General features: G+C 40.6%; 2 protein-coding genes across 12 annotated transcripts in view; one reads left to right on the top strand and one right to left on the bottom strand.

Moving 5' to 3' along the window:
* The window catches only part of GTF2H1 (general transcription factor IIH subunit 1), a 33,451-nt gene extending 28,740 nt beyond the window's left edge, over nucleotides 1–4,711 (bottom strand). The window contains exon 1 of one of the 6 annotated variants that reach the window (XM_082476628.1): nucleotides 4,467–4,711. The gene's annotated coding sequence lies outside the window, so the exon portion shown is untranslated. The remainder of the gene's footprint in view (nucleotides 1–4,466) is intronic. The other 5 variants (XM_082476623.1, XM_082476624.1, XM_082476625.1 and 2 more) reach the window with 5 other exon arrangements.
* Nucleotides 4,712–4,914: 203 nt separating this feature from the next.
* Nucleotides 4,915–15,976, top strand: part of HPS5 (HPS5 biogenesis of lysosomal organelles complex 2 subunit 2) — a 51,509-nt gene continuing 40,447 nt past the window's right edge. For 2 of the 6 annotated variants that reach the window (XM_082476574.1, XM_082476571.1), the window contains exons 1-7: nucleotides 4,915–5,077; nucleotides 5,505–5,768; nucleotides 10,225–10,388; nucleotides 12,115–12,225; nucleotides 12,396–12,460; nucleotides 12,921–13,113; nucleotides 14,749–14,882. In XM_082476574.1, coding sequence (XP_082332700.1) covers nucleotides 10,281–10,388; nucleotides 12,115–12,225; nucleotides 12,396–12,460; nucleotides 12,921–13,113; nucleotides 14,749–14,882 — 611 coding nt within the window. In that variant the 5' untranslated portion in view covers nucleotides 4,915–5,077; nucleotides 5,505–5,768; nucleotides 10,225–10,280. Of the gene's footprint in view, nucleotides 5,078–5,504; nucleotides 5,769–9,147; nucleotides 9,240–9,507; nucleotides 9,623–10,124; nucleotides 10,389–12,114; nucleotides 12,226–12,395; nucleotides 12,461–12,920; nucleotides 13,114–14,748; nucleotides 14,883–15,976 lie in introns of all 6 variants that reach the window. The other 4 variants (XM_082476572.1, XM_082476569.1, XM_082476570.1 and 1 more) reach the window with 3 other exon arrangements.

Below are 15,976 nucleotides of genomic sequence, written 5' to 3'. Positions count from 1 at the left end.
GAAGTAGAACTGGGTTTGAATCTGGGTCAGTCTGACCTTGGAGTTCCATTATGCTATTCTGCAAATATATATGACTGGAGAGACATACACCCAATTTAACAGTGGCTACCGATGGTGATAGGACTACAGATGATTTGAATGTTCTTTTTGTTTTCTGGACTATCTACAATAAATATGTATTTTGTAATGACAAAAGCAGTTACTAAAAATGTCTTTCCAAGAGTTTATTCTCTATCAAATCACATCTATAAGGTAACATGGGAAGGTGTTAGGGTTGGTAAGAATTAAAACTGTTATTTTCAATTTCTGTAATATGTGTATTATTTTTATTTAGTATTAAAATACTAATATACTAATACTAACTTAATTTATAATAATTTTTATAACATCTGGAACCATTAAATATTTTAATATTAATTTTATAATATTCATTATAATAATAACACATAACTATTATATAATAAACACATAACTATTAAAAACATTTTAAAAACCTGTCTATACTATGTAAAATTAAACTGCATACCATATGAACCACATTTTAGGAAACATGAATTAAAATCTGAGAAAGATAGGAGAGGTGCGTGTGTGGAGGGGGATAAGTAGATAATTACAGGATAATTTTAAATATGTCCATATATGGAGGAAATGCAAGGTTACAGCTGACAGAGCAAGTCACCAATTAACTGGGCTTACGGGCACAAATAAAAAGTGTTAACTTTGGAAAAGAACAGAAAAACCTTTCTGAGGTGGGAAGGTAAGGAAGAAAGATGAATGAAGACAGAAACTGTAAAGTGGAGAATAAATTAGATTAATAGAACTATTAGAGTTGGCTACTTTAAATCAACTGGGGAAAAACATAGCCTCTTATGCACAGCATGTAAAACCATTCATATTAAAATCCATTTAGAGGGAGCTTTAAAAATAAATCAGAGATAAGTTATTGAACACTGGGAATAACTAGTCAATTACCTCACAGCTAATCTGCTTGGCAAATTTCCCTGGTCATCTGTAGCACCTCTGTTAATTGTACAAGGACCAGTTTTAGGAAGTTTAATAGAACCAGTAGGACCATCCTACAATGGCTTCTATGATTTCTAGATTTTTCTTGAAGGTGGCTCCTTGGGTGGCAAAAACTTCTTTCTAGTAGAACTCTGTAAGAGCCACAGAATATTTTGTTTATGAAAAACATCAGTGCAGTTATATTTAAACAAAGCGGCTTGATGAAGATCTAGCTTTACTTAAAAGATTATTTACTTTATGAAATAATCTGCCACAAGACTTCTTTAAATAGCAAAATCCTCCAGTAAAGGCATTTATTCATTTGCAGTTAAATATTTACTTGCTTGAGGCTAAAGGCACATGCATGCCTTGTGCTAAGCCTCTGCACATTCTCCTCCCTTTCCATCAACGAGCTTTTACTCATTTTCTGTCTACTCTAAGTTTCAAAGTTATCAGTATTCTTCTCTTTATAGCACTTATCACTACTGCAATTAATTTTTTAAAAATTAATTAATTAATTTATTTTTGGCTGCATTGGGTCTTCGTTGCTGCGCGCAGGCTTTCTCTAGTTTCCGCGAGCAGGGGCTACTCTTCGTTGTGGTGTGCAGCCTTCTCATTGTAGTGGCTTCTCTTCCTGTGGAGCACGGGCTCTAGGTGCATGGGCTTCAGTAGTTGTGGCATGCGGGATCAGTAGTTGTGGCTCGCGGGCTCTAGAGCACAGGCTCAGTAGTTGTGGTGCACAGGCTTAGTTGCTCCGTGGCATGTGGGATCTTCCCAGACCAGGGCTCGAACCCGTGTCCCCTGCATTGGCAGGTGGATTCCCAACCACTGCGCTACCAGGGAAGTCCCTGCAATTAATTTTTAAAGTAATTCTTTTAATGCCTTTCTCCCCAAAAGACTGCAAGCTTCATAAAGAAGGGCAGAGGCTGCATGTGTTGTGTTCATGGCAATACAGAGCCCAGCAGCATATTTTAGCCCATAGAAATAGTCCAATAAATACCTATGACATCAATTTAAGATCTCTGTTGTTAAAAGAATACAGTCTTGGTTAAGACATAACAAGAAACCATTGTACATACATCCTTGGCTAAACTCCAGGCAGCACTAAAGCTCTCAACTCACAGATCAGAGTATCATTCCTCACAGATTCCAATAACTGGCTTATAAGTAAACAGGGTTAGGAAGAATCTGAAACTATTCAGGAGAAATCTTTAAATTTCCATTTCCTACATCTCGTGTCTCTGCATTTCCATTACCTACATCTCCTTTTCCAACGTGCAGAGATAAATGGGGCAGAAGAAAAAAAGGCAACAAGTGAAATATAAACTCCTTATCACTCTCTAAAAGGAGGATTATATTAGAGAAAGCACTTCTGTGTCTGCCAGCATACAAAATGGAGACTGGAATGCTGCTTGCCATCGGGCAATACTAAAAAATGTTAACAATTCAGCACTACAGGGAATAAGACCTTGGAAGTATGTAGAGAGTGACCAAAATGTACTGTTTTAAGGATAGTTACACACATAAAGAAGATATTAAAGAGAATAACTGAGGTAGCAATTTTAAGACCGAGCACTTTTTCATTTTACAGCAGTGATGGGAAAGGCAGGAGGAGGAAAATGCGACAGAGACGCAAGATAGAGGGAGCAGTATGCTCATATTCACTAATAAATACTGCATGCTGACAGAGTACGATACCAAAATTGAGAGAGGAGCAATCAGCTGGTAATCATAAGTGGAGCAAGGAGGGACTATTAGATGGATGCCTGACACTGCCACATTGCAGGCAGGAAAGAGAGAAAGCAGAAAGGGACACTTTTTTTTTTTTAATTAAAAAAAAATTTTTTTTGGCCGTGCCATGTGGCATGTGGGATCTTAGTTCTCGGAACAGAGATCGAACCCATGCTACAGTGGAAGCGGGGAGTCTTAATCACTGGACAACCAGGGAAGTCCCCAAAGACACTACTAGTAGCAGCATCCATGAAGTAGAAATAGTGGTCAAAATGCCAGGAAAGCTTAAGGTACACCTGACAACATTCTCATGGTAAAGGAAAAACCAGCAGCACAGAAAAGCAGGGCTAAAAGGTGTAAAGACAGCCCAGCAGGGATAAGATATAAGCCTTGAGAGCAGTACGTACAGGAAGCAGCCACAACTGACTGAAGCTGATCGTTGGGTATATTCTTTTTAACTGATTCCTCTCTCTTCGCACCAACCTTCCTAGTATTTTTAAAGAGCCCTCTCTGCATTAGTGTGGATTTTTTTTTTTAACATTAGCACTACCAATATGTATTTAATATCACCTAGGAGAGACTCAAAGCTCATCAGTCTGATGCACTGCCAAGTGTTAGATGAGTAAGAGTAGCAGAACAGGTTTAATGCCTCCAAATTCTCTCTCCCTCCTTTCCAAACAACGGATTTCGGTCTGCTAAAAGGTACAAAGTTCTTTCCAGAGTCTATCTCTTTTGTAAGCCATAAGCCTGATACTAGAGGTTACCTTCCCCTCTGTTGTGACCTCTCCATCTCATTTGTTCCAGTTTTGATTTTTAAAAATCGATCTTAGGGTTGGCAACTTTGGCTTAGTTACCAAAGCCCAGTTCATGATATTCACACTGTGTTCCAAGAGGGGAGGCTGAGCGCTCCCAAACTCAATTCCACCATGGCATGCTGCTTTGTATGTTGGGGTTTCTGGTAAGAATTCAACGGGAAAAATTGTTCCACTCCTTTATGGAATCAGTATTTACTGCAAGGTATATTTTAAACCACTTAGTTTTTGTATGTTTTTAAAATTGGGTCTTCTAATGGGCAAAAGGTTGTTTTTATCTCTCTCCTCCCGCCCCCCATTTTACAGACCCTAAAGCGGACATTTAAGAGTCAACTGAATACACTTCCTTAGACAATGTAGTCTCTGAGAACACTAGGGAATTTCTAAAATAATTATTTATTTCCATGTGTTGGTGCTTAAAGATGATCAAATTGGGCACAGACCAAAATGTGATGTGTGTGTGTGTGGGGGGGGGGGTTGGCCTGGCACACGTGTTAAGAAGGTTTTAATAGTGGTAAGTTTGACAGGTAAAGCAAAAGGTGTGTGGACACTAAGGTAAAAGCTTTTCCCTTACAGAAACCGAAAGACTCAACAGCACATTTTCTAACGGGAAGGGCTCCTCAGCCGCAAAGAGGCCTCCGCGTCCTTCATCCTCATGAGCCAAGTCTGATCCCGTCTTTGAATAAATCTTCGAGTCCCTGCTTTCACTGGAGAGGTAAGGCTTCCTACAGACAAGTAGATTAGGAGTCGCCTCTTCCTCACTTCAGAATAATAAAGGGCTACCGAGACCGCAGGCTTGGGAGTTGTGGCAACGGCGACAGGGACACAGGAAAAACGGGCAGATTCCTTGCCGTCCTGCGGCCCCCAGGCCTGTCAGCTCTTCACCCGCCCGCCCACCCCCATTCTTCGGTCTAAACTTACCAGGTGGGAGCTACGGCCTTGGGCAAGGAGTAAGTTACTGAGCTGGGTCGAGTCGAGCTCCGCTGCGCTTCTTAGAGACGCTGCCGGGAAGAGGCTGAAACCCAGCAGCTGCCGCCGTCGCCACCGCTTCTGTTACCGGGGGGTCTCGCCTCCATCGCTGGCTGCGAGAACTCTGAAGGCACGTGACCGGAAGTGCCAAGGCGGGCCTGCGGGGCACGTGACCCCAGAGCGCGGCCGCCATGACACCTTCCGCTAGTTCCCTCCCTTCCCCGCCGGTGCCCTCCTGTTTCATTTCCTCTCGCCGGCTTTAAGCGGTGAAGGGTCCCGGGATCCTGCCTGGCTCACCCCTTTGGCCTAGAGCTCCTCCGGTCCCGATCAGCGCTGCGTCTTCGGCCGGCAGCGGCCCGCTTACTGCAGGCCACAGAGAGCGTAATCGCGACCGCGGCCTGAGGGGGAGGGACCACGCGCAAGCAGGGGCGTAACCTGTCACGTGACGAGGAAGTACAGTTAACAGCTTTGTCCCAGCGTCCCCGGCGCTCCGGGATGACGTAAGCCAGGGAGGGGAGGAGCAGGAGGGGAGACTGAAGCTCAGGTGCGGCTCTTAGTGCGCGGTGAGTGTTACGGCATCCAGCCGGGAGAGAGGGTGTGACCTATTGGAATTTGGGGGCTACCGGCCTGGAGATGGTGGAGAGGGGCTGAGACCTACAGGCTGTGAGCCTGGCTTTGAAAACTTGATTACCGAGGCTCCTTTCAAGAGATCTGAGTATAGTATTAAAGTTACTGCTGTTAAAAAGTTAGGAGTTCCGCTAGTCAGGGAGCTTGTGGTCAGGAACTGTCTGCATTGGTGTGTTCAAAGCATGCTGAGTGCATGAGTGAGTCGCCATTTCTTGGTCTGAGGTGGAGAGTTGTTCCTGTTACTTGGGTTTAAAGATCCCCATTACGGGAATGAGGGAATCTCGTACTTCCCCTCCGCATAATATCTTTAATTTTTGCTTCCTTTCTTTTCTCATTTGCCTCCTCTTCCTTCCACGCCCCTAGTGGGGAAGAAAGAAAGCTGTGATTTGCATTGGGTGTTCGCGCAGCAAACACTAGTCCATTAAAATGAATAAAAATGATTACTAGGACGAAGAGAAAAGCCTTTTCTTGATCCTACTGCTCCTTTAGTTACCATCAAGCAATGCGGGGAAATGGAAAGGTAACTAGATTTGGACTCAGGATTAGTGGATTCTAGTCTCAGCTCTACTTGTGAACTCTGTGACCTTGGGCAAGCCAGCACTTCAAAAAGTTCTTTCATTGACTTTGGTAAGCATTTATGGCCACCTTCTATTTGCTTAGTTTTTTGCTAGGCTAACAGTGTGACAGACTTAACAGAAGTAATAGTTAAACTCGGTTCTGCAGGAAGATAGTGTTTTGTTAGATGGAGGAAGAGTCAAGGAACAGCATATATTAAACCATGGAGGCACAGAAAGTTTATAGAATGAAAGGTTTGTACAGAGCTTTTTGTTGTTAAGCACATACTTAAGAAAATCTTGAATATATATGTGTATGACGAAATCACTGTGCTGTACACTTGTAACTAACACAACATTGTAAATTAACTATACTTCAATAAGAAATCTTGTTCAAGAAAATTTAAAACATAGACAGAAGGAGACAGGATAATATAACAAACCCTCATGTACACCTAACCAAACTTTAACAGTTATCAGCATTCTGCTGTTCTTGTTTGAGCAGTTTTAAATTTTCTAGGTACTTTTTATATCCATTATCACATTTGATTAATGGCAGCTTTCAATTTGAGCTTGATTCTACTGTATCTAGATACTGGCTAGGAAGATTATATTCATTTTGTTTGAAAATTTCTTTGGGTTTTAGTTAACTGCTTGCTCTGTTGAATCAAAAGTGTGACATGGCACATTGTAAAAAAATTATACTCCAATAAAGATGTTAAAAAAACCCAAAAAAGTGTGACATGGCTACTTTAAAAACATATCTGGAAAAAAAAGTCTGATACTATTTTAGGATGTAACATAGAAATTTAGTGTCCAGGTCAGGGAACTTAGTGTTTCTACTCTATTCTATAAGGAGTTTTATGTTCAGTTCTGGAGACCACATTTTTAGGCAAACTAAAGCTCTTGTGTGGAAGGCTGATCAGAACAGAGAGGAATTTGGAAATTGTCAGGTCAGGAAGAACTGGGGTTGATGAATTTTTAGAAGACCTCATAACACTTTTCAAATACTGAAGGACTGTTTTGAAAGGAGTGAACTTATTTCCTTAAACTGTAGAAGCCACAGTTGGAAATAAAAGCTCCAAGTCATCAGGTTTCAGTCCAATAGTAGAAAAAGTACCTTATAACAGTGAGAGCTGTGGAGGAGTGGAATGGGCAGCTTCATGAGAGGGAGCATTTCCTTTCCCTTGCTGAAAATGTTCAGGGATCCAGGGCAAGACTAATTTCTGAATTACATGGATGTGTGCACTGAATTACCTGTGAGTCTTCCATCTTGAGAATTCTGGGAAGTGGGACTTATGCTGGGCCTGAAAGGCTGGGCAGATTTTAGTAAGTAGATCTGGAGGGAAAGGAGTCATTTCAGAGAGAGTAAGCACAAAGAAAAATATAAATTTGGAGTTGGCTTAACACTATCACTAGCAACTTCTCTTGAGAACTGACATTGTTTATGCTATTCCTTTTTCATTCTCATCTCTATTAAGTCTTTTTCAGAAAAAAGAGAAACTTACTAGGTTTTTTACCCTGTTAGGTCATAATTTCCAGGTTATTCTCTCTTCACTGAGATCAAGACCAAATGGTCTATCTGTCTCAGAGATTGTTTTAAGATTGCAAGTGGAAGAGATAGGCACTGTGGTCCTGATGTCATTCCTTTCTATCTTCCTTAGGATCTTGTACAGTGATTTTATTTTCTTTTTCTTGTATCTTCAGTCCCTTTCATTTTTTTTTTAAATTATTTATTTATTTGCCTGCTCCAGGTCTTAGTTGGGTCACACAGGATCTTCGTTGTGGCTGTGGAATCTTTGGTTGCGGCCTGCGGGAATCTAGTTCCCTGACCAGGGATCAAACCTGGGCCCCCTGCATTGGGAGCACGGAGTCTTAACCACTGGACCACCAGGGAAGTCCCTTCAGTCCCTTTCATTCTAAAGCCTTTTCTTTTGGCTGCTACCTACAAATCTGTTTGCATCTCCCCTGCTCCCAAGGTCAAGAGAGGTTTTCTCCTTCTCCACCAGATTTCTTGAGTAATTGAAAGGCCTTGTCTGTAGTTCCTCACCACCCTTCCCACCTTTTCTCAAGTCTTTGTTTTCTAGTGTCTGCCCACAGCGCTTCACAGAAATTGTGTGATCTCCCAACACCAAATTCTTCAATGCCTTTCTGTTGCCTACCAAACTAAAATTTGTGCAGGTTCCTTAGTTTGAGATTCACAGTGCCTTGTACCTTGTGACTGAATTACTGTTCCAGCTTTATCTTTCATTTTTCTGTTGCTTGTATCCTGTGTTTCAACCAAAGACTAAACTTGTATTCTCCAAATATATCCTCTATATCTTTGCTTATTGCTGCCCTACCTGCTACCCTTTCTTTTTTCCTTGTGATAAAACCTACTCAGCTCCAGTGCTGCTTCCCTTAGGAAGTTTTCTATGGTTACTTTTAACTCAGTGTGATCCCTCTGTCCTCTAAGTTCCGACATAGGACCTTGCTTATGTTTCCCTTATGGGGTGTGTGTGTGTGTGTGTGTGTGTGTGTATGATTTGTCTTTTTCTCCCTAGTTGATTATAAAGTGACTGATTTCTGGAATTACTTTATTTGTCTTGTTCGCACCACTGTGCCTCATATTTTACTAGAAACTGTCGACTCAGAGAAAGACACACAAGATGAGAGTTGTGAGTTTAAGTTTTATTCAGGGTCTTGCTGAGGACTATAGCCCAGCTAACAGCCACTCAGTCCGGAGGAAACTGCTCTGAAGAGGTAGGGGAGAAGACAGTTTATTTTATGTTATCTTATTTTATTTTTAAATTTTTATTGGAGTATAGTTGCTTTACAATATTGTGTTAGTTTCTGTTGTACAACAAAGTCAATCAGCAATGCGTATACATATATCCCCTCTTTTCTGGGTTTCCTTCCCATTCAGGTCACCACAGAGCAATGAGTAGACGTTCCCTGTGCTATACAGTAGGTTCTCATTAGTTATCTAGTTTATACATACTATCAATAGTGTATATAGAGAAGACAGTTTATATATGATTTTTGGCTAGGAAATAAGTGCAGTTAAGCCTACATCTTGGTAAAAGATTACTGCTAATCACAAAGAATAGATATCTCAAGTTAATGATTTTAGTGCTTTTCTATGTATGGGAAGGTGCAAAAATCTGGGGTGAGTAAAATTCTTCCTGAGATATACGTCTACTAAGGGCCTGCTTTGTCCAAAGCAGAGGACCTCATCCTGTTGTTAATCCTTTCGGAGTGCACTGGTGGTCAGCAACTGTAGTGGGTTACGACTTAACCCTTGTAGAACTGGATGGCGAGCAACACTATTTGTCTTAGCAATCCTGATTTTTCTGTATCTACAGTACTTAATAAAATGAATGAGTGAAAAGGATGAGAGAAGATTTTTCTTAGATTAGGAATTCTCAAATATTTGAGTATAGGAGGACTACTAAAGAATTTTGTTTTTTCAGAACACCATTCTCCTTGCAGAGATCAGCTGTATAAAGAACCGTATTACCAGCAGAAAATAAGACTATATTATGTGTATGCAGTAAAAAGTATTGTAAGTTTATATATGGTTTGCCCCTGGAAAGTGTGCTCCGTGAACGTTAGGACTTTGTTTTGTCCTCTGTTTTATCTCTGGGACCTAGAACAATGCCTGGCACATAGTTGGTGCTAAGTATATATTTGTTGAATAAATGAGTGAGTGAATACATGTGTTTCTGAAACAAAAAAATTAAAACCACAAAGTATAAATTAAAAACAATTAAGCATAAACAATTGTTTCTGAATTTTTTTGTAGTATTTGTTTTTTACTCTCAATTTGGTAGGTAACAGAGGATTGAGGAAAAGTTAAAATTAATGGATAGAATTTTCTTAAATTCTGCTTTCTTCTGGAAACTGGTATAATTTGACAAAAAAGTACACTTGAGAGTTGTTGAACAGGTAAGAACTCTTGTGTTAGTTTACAAAGTCTTCACTGGGTAGTTGGCATTTGATACCTTGTATTCTTATTCCTATTCTTTCCTATCAGGCCTCTTATTGAAGCTCTTATTCCTCTTTCTGCGCTAATTCCCCACGCCTGACTTTTCACTTATTCACAGGCTGGAGGAAGCTATCCAGAGGCCCTTTCCTATTAAGCACGGTTAAAATGTGGGCTGATAACCATTGAATTTAACAAGAGAGTTAAAAACAGAAGATTTACAGCTCAAAGAGTTGCAGCTGGAGCTGCTATTTTACCACAGAGGAGCTTGACAAAATTTCCCCTTATATCCTGCAAGCGTCTGTTTTACCTATTCACACTGTTAGGTAAATAGAGTGGGATAGGATTGTGGAGGGCCTTGAGAATCTGGATTTCATTCTCTGGGAGTTTTAGGAGTCAGGGAATAATCAGTACAAGGTGATGGTCACCTATAATGTCACCTGCGTGTGTTTTCTTTCCACCTAGATGCCAAGGAGCTCCAGAATAGGGATCCATGTCCCTTTCTCATGTTTCCCTGTTTTCTCCAGGGAAGGAGTGGTGAGCGTCTTAAATTATATTTTTGCAGGTTTTATTCAGGAATACTGTGCCTATCCCTCAACGTAGTTTCATCTTTCTGGGTAAATGACTTTCGTGCCAGTGATACCAGAGTCCTACAACCATGTTCTTGCAGAATTTGAGTCTCTGGATCCATTACTTTCAGCCCTGAGGCTGGACTCCACTCGCCTAAAGGTGATTTTCTTGATCCTTATATCAGTTTTATTTTCACGTTCATATTTTTGTGTGCTCTCGGTTACATGCCCCCCCCACCCAGTTCTTTATGTTTTATAGAATCTTGGGTGTTCTTACCTGTGCTAGTAATACCTCACATAGAAGTAGTATGTTCATAGCGCTTTCTTGATTTATTTTTCAAGCAATCGTTTGAATTCTTCTTTCCCATCCTTGGAAACTATGATATAGATTACTGAATTTTCACACCTCTAATCTTGCTGTCTTCTCTCAGAAAGTAATGTATTCAATTGAAAATAAAATAGTATGAATGAGTATACCCCATTGCATTTTGAGCAACACGAACCATTGCTATTAAACTAAGTTCGTTCCAAAACAAGGAGTTTGATGTACCCCCTCTGTTTTAGGGAACAGAGCTAAAAATTAGCTTTACAAAATTAGCTAAAAATTAGCTCTGTGGGAAGGAGTATGTGCTTCCCTCAAACCCTGAGTTCGTTTGATAAACTCAGGAATAACACGGTAAAGAACAGTTTCATAACCAATTCCAAAATAATTTCATTCTTATCCTTTTGTTCCCACCCTAAAGCACCTTTCTAGTCTCTGAGCAAAGGGAGAATAGGAAGTAATAGGCAAAGTAATATGGCCAACAATTATGAGGGTTGATATCAGACGTTTTTTAGCTGCAAGTGACAGAAAACCTTCTCAATAATAGCTTAAGCAGTAAAGGTGTTTATAACCTGGTTGGAGGTTATCGTTTCTGGGTTTAGTGTAGTGGCCTTTGATATTCCTTAGGACCCAGGCTCTCCATCTTTCCTGTTCTACTATCATCTGTATATTGACTGTTGGTCACAGTTGCAAGATAAGTGTCCTGGCTCCAGTCTTGATGTATCCATTAGCATCTCAAGCAAGAAAGAGGTGGCCGAGAACAAAGGCTTTTTTTCTTCAGCTTCGGCCATTTATCTGGGAGGGCAAAGCTTTCCGGGAAGCCCCAGTAGGGCTTAGTCTTATTAGCTGGATTTGAGTCACAGGGCTCCCCCTAGCTGCAAAAGAAACTGGCTAAGTGAAGATTTAGGATTTCCAGCTTCTACGGTAGAAAGTAACAAGGTCGAAGAGGATTGGGAATGCCTGTTCGTTCACCAACCAATAATTTTTGTCACAGGGTATTGGGCACAGCCGGGCCACAGCTTTCTCTGGTGGGTAAGGAGAAGAATCAGGAGGCTGAAGGTGTGGGGAGACGTAATAGTACAGTGACTTGCATTTGTGTCCTCTGCAGTCTCACTTGCTCTCAAAGCTGTGGACATTTTGTGCCGATTATACAGACTAGAAGTGATTTATGTGAGCAGATGATTAAAGTGGTTGCTTTATCCCCTAGAGACTTACTTGATCTTCCAGCATTGTGGTCAGTATTGGAATGACCTAGCTGAATTGCACAGAAGATGAATGGGCTAGTAACTGGCTTTTGCCAAGGGAAAATTACTCATTTATACAATTGAGCCTATTCAGCAATTTTGAGATTCAATTAAAAATTTAAAACCAAAATGTTCTTTCTTCTGTATCTTTCACTATCTAGAATAAGAGCTTGAGTGCCATGATGTGGTGTCTTAACTGGGCGGGTGGGTCAGGTGCCGGGAGGAACCTGACACAGATCCTCAGTATTTATTTCCAGTAGATAGTTTATTTGTTAAATGACTGTGACAGTTTCACACTTGTCTGTTGCCATGTTTTTTAGTGCACGAGCATAGCTGTGTCTCGAAAATGGTTGGCTTTGGGCAGTTCAGGAGGAGGACTCAATCTCATTCAGAAAGAAGGATGGAAGCACAGGCTTTTCCTTTCACACAGGGTAAGATTAAGGGTAGCCCTGTCATGTACCATCCGGAGTATCTTTCATAAATTAGAATTTCTCCATTATCAGTGATCATTTGGACTAAAAGAAGGTAAAACTTGAGATTTAAAAGTAAAAAATTACCCATTTTTGAGGAGCTGCCTAATATTTTTCCTTTTGTGCTCTAGGAAGGTGCAATCTCTCAGGTCGCCTGTTGTTTACATGATGATGATTATGTTGCTGTGGCTACCAGGTAAGAAACTGTTCTAAAACTGTCTGATCTTTTCCAAATGCATTTGAAGTTGACAAATGTAGTTGTGTGTTTGTTAGGGTGACCAGCCATCCCAGTGTGCCTGGGCCTGACCCTGTTTTAGCACTGAAAGTCCCGTGTCCTAGGAAACCTCTTAGACACAAGCAAACCAGGACGGACAGTTGGTCACCCTAGGGTCTGTGGAAAACACTAACATGAGAAAACAACGTTTCTCTGACCTTAAAAGAGAAAGGTAACAGGGATAATTTAGAACATCTAAGTTCTCCTATTATATTGGATTGGTGGACTAAAGCAAGGAAATTAATACCTTGGCTTTCTGCTTCCTCTTTTCTGAAGAATAAGAATTTGCTTATATATTTAATATAGTTGATATTGTGATGCATTGAAATAGTACCTTTTTCACCATTGCCAAAAATTTGCTTTTGTGTCTCAATTCTTGCAGTCAGGGTCTTGTAATTGTTTGGGAATTAAATCAAGAGCGTCGTGGGAAACCAGAACGAATTTATGTGTCTTCAGAACACAAAGGCCAAAAAGTTACAGCTCTCTGTTGGGATACAGCTATTCTTAGAGTTTTTATAGGTGATCATATGGGGAAAGTTTCTGCCATCAAACTCAACACTTCTAAACAAGCAAAGGTGAGAACCAGTCCAGTTCTTTTTGTATGTAGGTGAGATACAAGGTGTTGTCTTACAGAATTTCAATTAAAGGACACAATTTGACCTACAGTATCTCTTGGGGACTGATCTAGAGCTCAGACAATGAATTTTGAGAAGACTTGTTTGCATGTAGTACATATGGTACCCTGGTTTAGCTTGACACTGTTACAGAATGGCTTCTGTGAGCTAACTTCAGTAATTTGCAGTTGTCTATTATATTACTCCATAATTCACCTGCATGGCTCATTTAAGTAAAGCATTCTTTAATACTAGGCTGTTAAGAAAGAAAAGATGGCTGGACTTCCCTGGCGATTCAGTGGTTAAGACGGTGTGATCCCAATGCAGGGAGCACAGGTTCGATCCCTGGTCGGGGAACTAAGATCCCGCATGCCACATGGCGCAGCCAAAAACAAAAAGGAAAGAAAGAAAAAAGAAAAGATGCCTGTTTATTAGTTGTGTGAATAAAATGGCAAACATAGAAATGGTACCAATTGCCCAGGGTCCTATTCTCCTGGTCCCTGGTTAGAAGAAACTCATGGGTCTACGTATATTTTTCTCAGGATGGATGTAACTTGTTGTGAATGGAATCTTAAAGACACCTCCTGGATTGCGCTAAGCAGTGTGGGTCCCCAGGCTTCCTGCCACAGTTGTTGGAGTAGAAAAGTTGAGTCTCAAGTTACCCTAACAGAATGCTCCAGTCTGTCATTAAGGCAGAGCCAACCTGCTCCTCGCTGTCCCTCTCCTCCAAAGCTATTATATCAGAAAAGGGGAACTTGTCTCTCATTGGCTTATTTGCATGTAGGATCCTGGTAGAGAAGAAGAGATCTAACTACTATTGGCTAAGTTATTTTAATCAACACATCAGAATATTCTTTTTTTTTTTTTTTAAATTAATTAATTTATTTATGGCTGTGTTGGGTCTTCGTTTCTGTGTGAGGGCTTTCTCTAGTTGTGGCAAGCGGAGGCCACTCTTCATCGCGGTGCGCGGGCCTCTCACTATCGCGGCCTCTCCCGTTGCGGAGCACAGGCTCCAGACGCGCAGGCTCAGTAATTGTGGCTCACGGGCCCAGCTGCTCTGCAGCATGTGGGATCTTCCCAGACCAGGGCTTGAACCCGTGTGCCCTGCATTAGCAGGCAGATTCTCAACCACTGCGCCACCAGGGAAGCCCCCCAGAATATTCTTGATGTATTAATTAAATATTCATGATGACCCATCAAGGTTACTACTTGATTCCTAACATATTTTTGATATACAGTTGGAATTCTACACTTACTATAGCTCTAATTTGTCTTTTTTCCAAAGGGAGAAGTACTGTCTACAGGTGAAAAATTGTCTCACATATTCTAAAACTTGCTTCATCTTTTTCTCCCCAACTTCTAAGAATAGATAATTACAAACAGAGCCTTAAGAATTCTCTTCTGTAGTTATGTAGCAAATTATTTCACAAAACTTAAATGAGCGAAACTTGATATTCTAACAGGCAAATTAATTTTGGCCCATTTAAAGTTTTAATTTTGCTGTCTAAGCTGTTTTCATGTAAAAGGTAAAGAGAAGGGGATTATGTGTATACGTAAAGATAAATAAACTTTATTTCCTTGTCACATCCCCTTTAGGCGGCTGCTGCCTTTGTGATGTTTCCTGTTCAGACAATAACAACAGTTGACTCCTGTGTTGTCCAGTTAGATTATTTGGATGGAAGATTACTTATATCTTCACTTACTCGATGCTTCTTGTGTGATACTGAGAGGTATATTGACTAACCATGAGTCATTGGAAATACAGAATTTTAGAACTGGAAGGGACTTGGAAGTCATCTCGCCCAAACCCCTCAATTCAGTTATACAGATATTAATAAGGAACCAGCTGTGTGCAAGCTGATGTTAGTGAGTAGAGAGGAGGTAGAGGAGAGTGACATAGTCCAGTGGGTGACTAAGACAAATATTCAGTTAACTCTACCAAGAAGCCTGGTCTAAGTGTCATGAAGGAAGGCCGAACAAAGGCCTGTTTTTATATGGGGAATTGGGAAGTCTTCCTTGATTGAGTTTGTTGTTGTTGAAATTTGTTGTGTATTTAATAGAATTTTACTATAGGGTAAAATTGGATGAAAAATAAGAACTTTATGAAGCTGACATATTTAATGAAATCTCAACAGTGGAACCAAAGGTCCAATGAATGGCAAAGGAGTACATTGGCGGTAGCTGTGAAATACCAGAACAGAATAGGAAATGGTTTGAAATGAATGTTGTGTATTGCTGTGTTTAAGTTCTTCAGCCTTTCTCACCACAGGGAAATATTCACTGGGCACTTTTTTTCCCCCTCCATTGGCCCTGTCCAGCTACCATGTTCCTCAGGACCCAGCCCCTCTGTTAAAAATTTATTGTGGAGAATTTTGAGCACACACAAAAGAAGTGAGAATTGCATAATAAACCACTGTGAGCCCACTAGGCAGCTTCAGTAATTTGTTGAGGATATTTAATAGGTGAAGTTTGAAGGAAGAGAGGTAAGAGGGGATAGCATATTCTAGCAGGAAGGAACAGCCTCTTGGGGAAAAGTGAGAAAGAATTAGGCATATTCTGAAATGTGTCCTCTGGCTTGAGTAGGGGAGTCATGGGAGATCACGTTGGTAAATTAGCACCACATGGAGAGTGACAGTCTTAAATGTCACACTAATTAAGTACGTGGGTTCTCAGATCATTTTAAGAAAGTGTACATGTAGAAAATCAGGGTTTGGAAATTGATTCCCTTAGAACTATTCAGGATTGGAAACTTTTTATGTTTTTCCAGGGGTTCTTGTGTCTCAGTTAGAAGACTGCTATTCTAGAAAGTAGGAGACTGGATTCC

The sequence above is a fragment of the Balaenoptera physalus genome (genome assembly GCF_965194825.1).
Source record: "Balaenoptera physalus genome assembly, chromosome: 10".
Classification (NCBI taxonomy): domain Eukaryota; kingdom Metazoa; phylum Chordata; class Mammalia; order Artiodactyla; family Balaenopteridae; genus Balaenoptera; species Balaenoptera physalus.
Note: the sequence above shows the minus strand (reverse complement) of the source record. Positions and strands in the feature narration are given on the sequence as shown.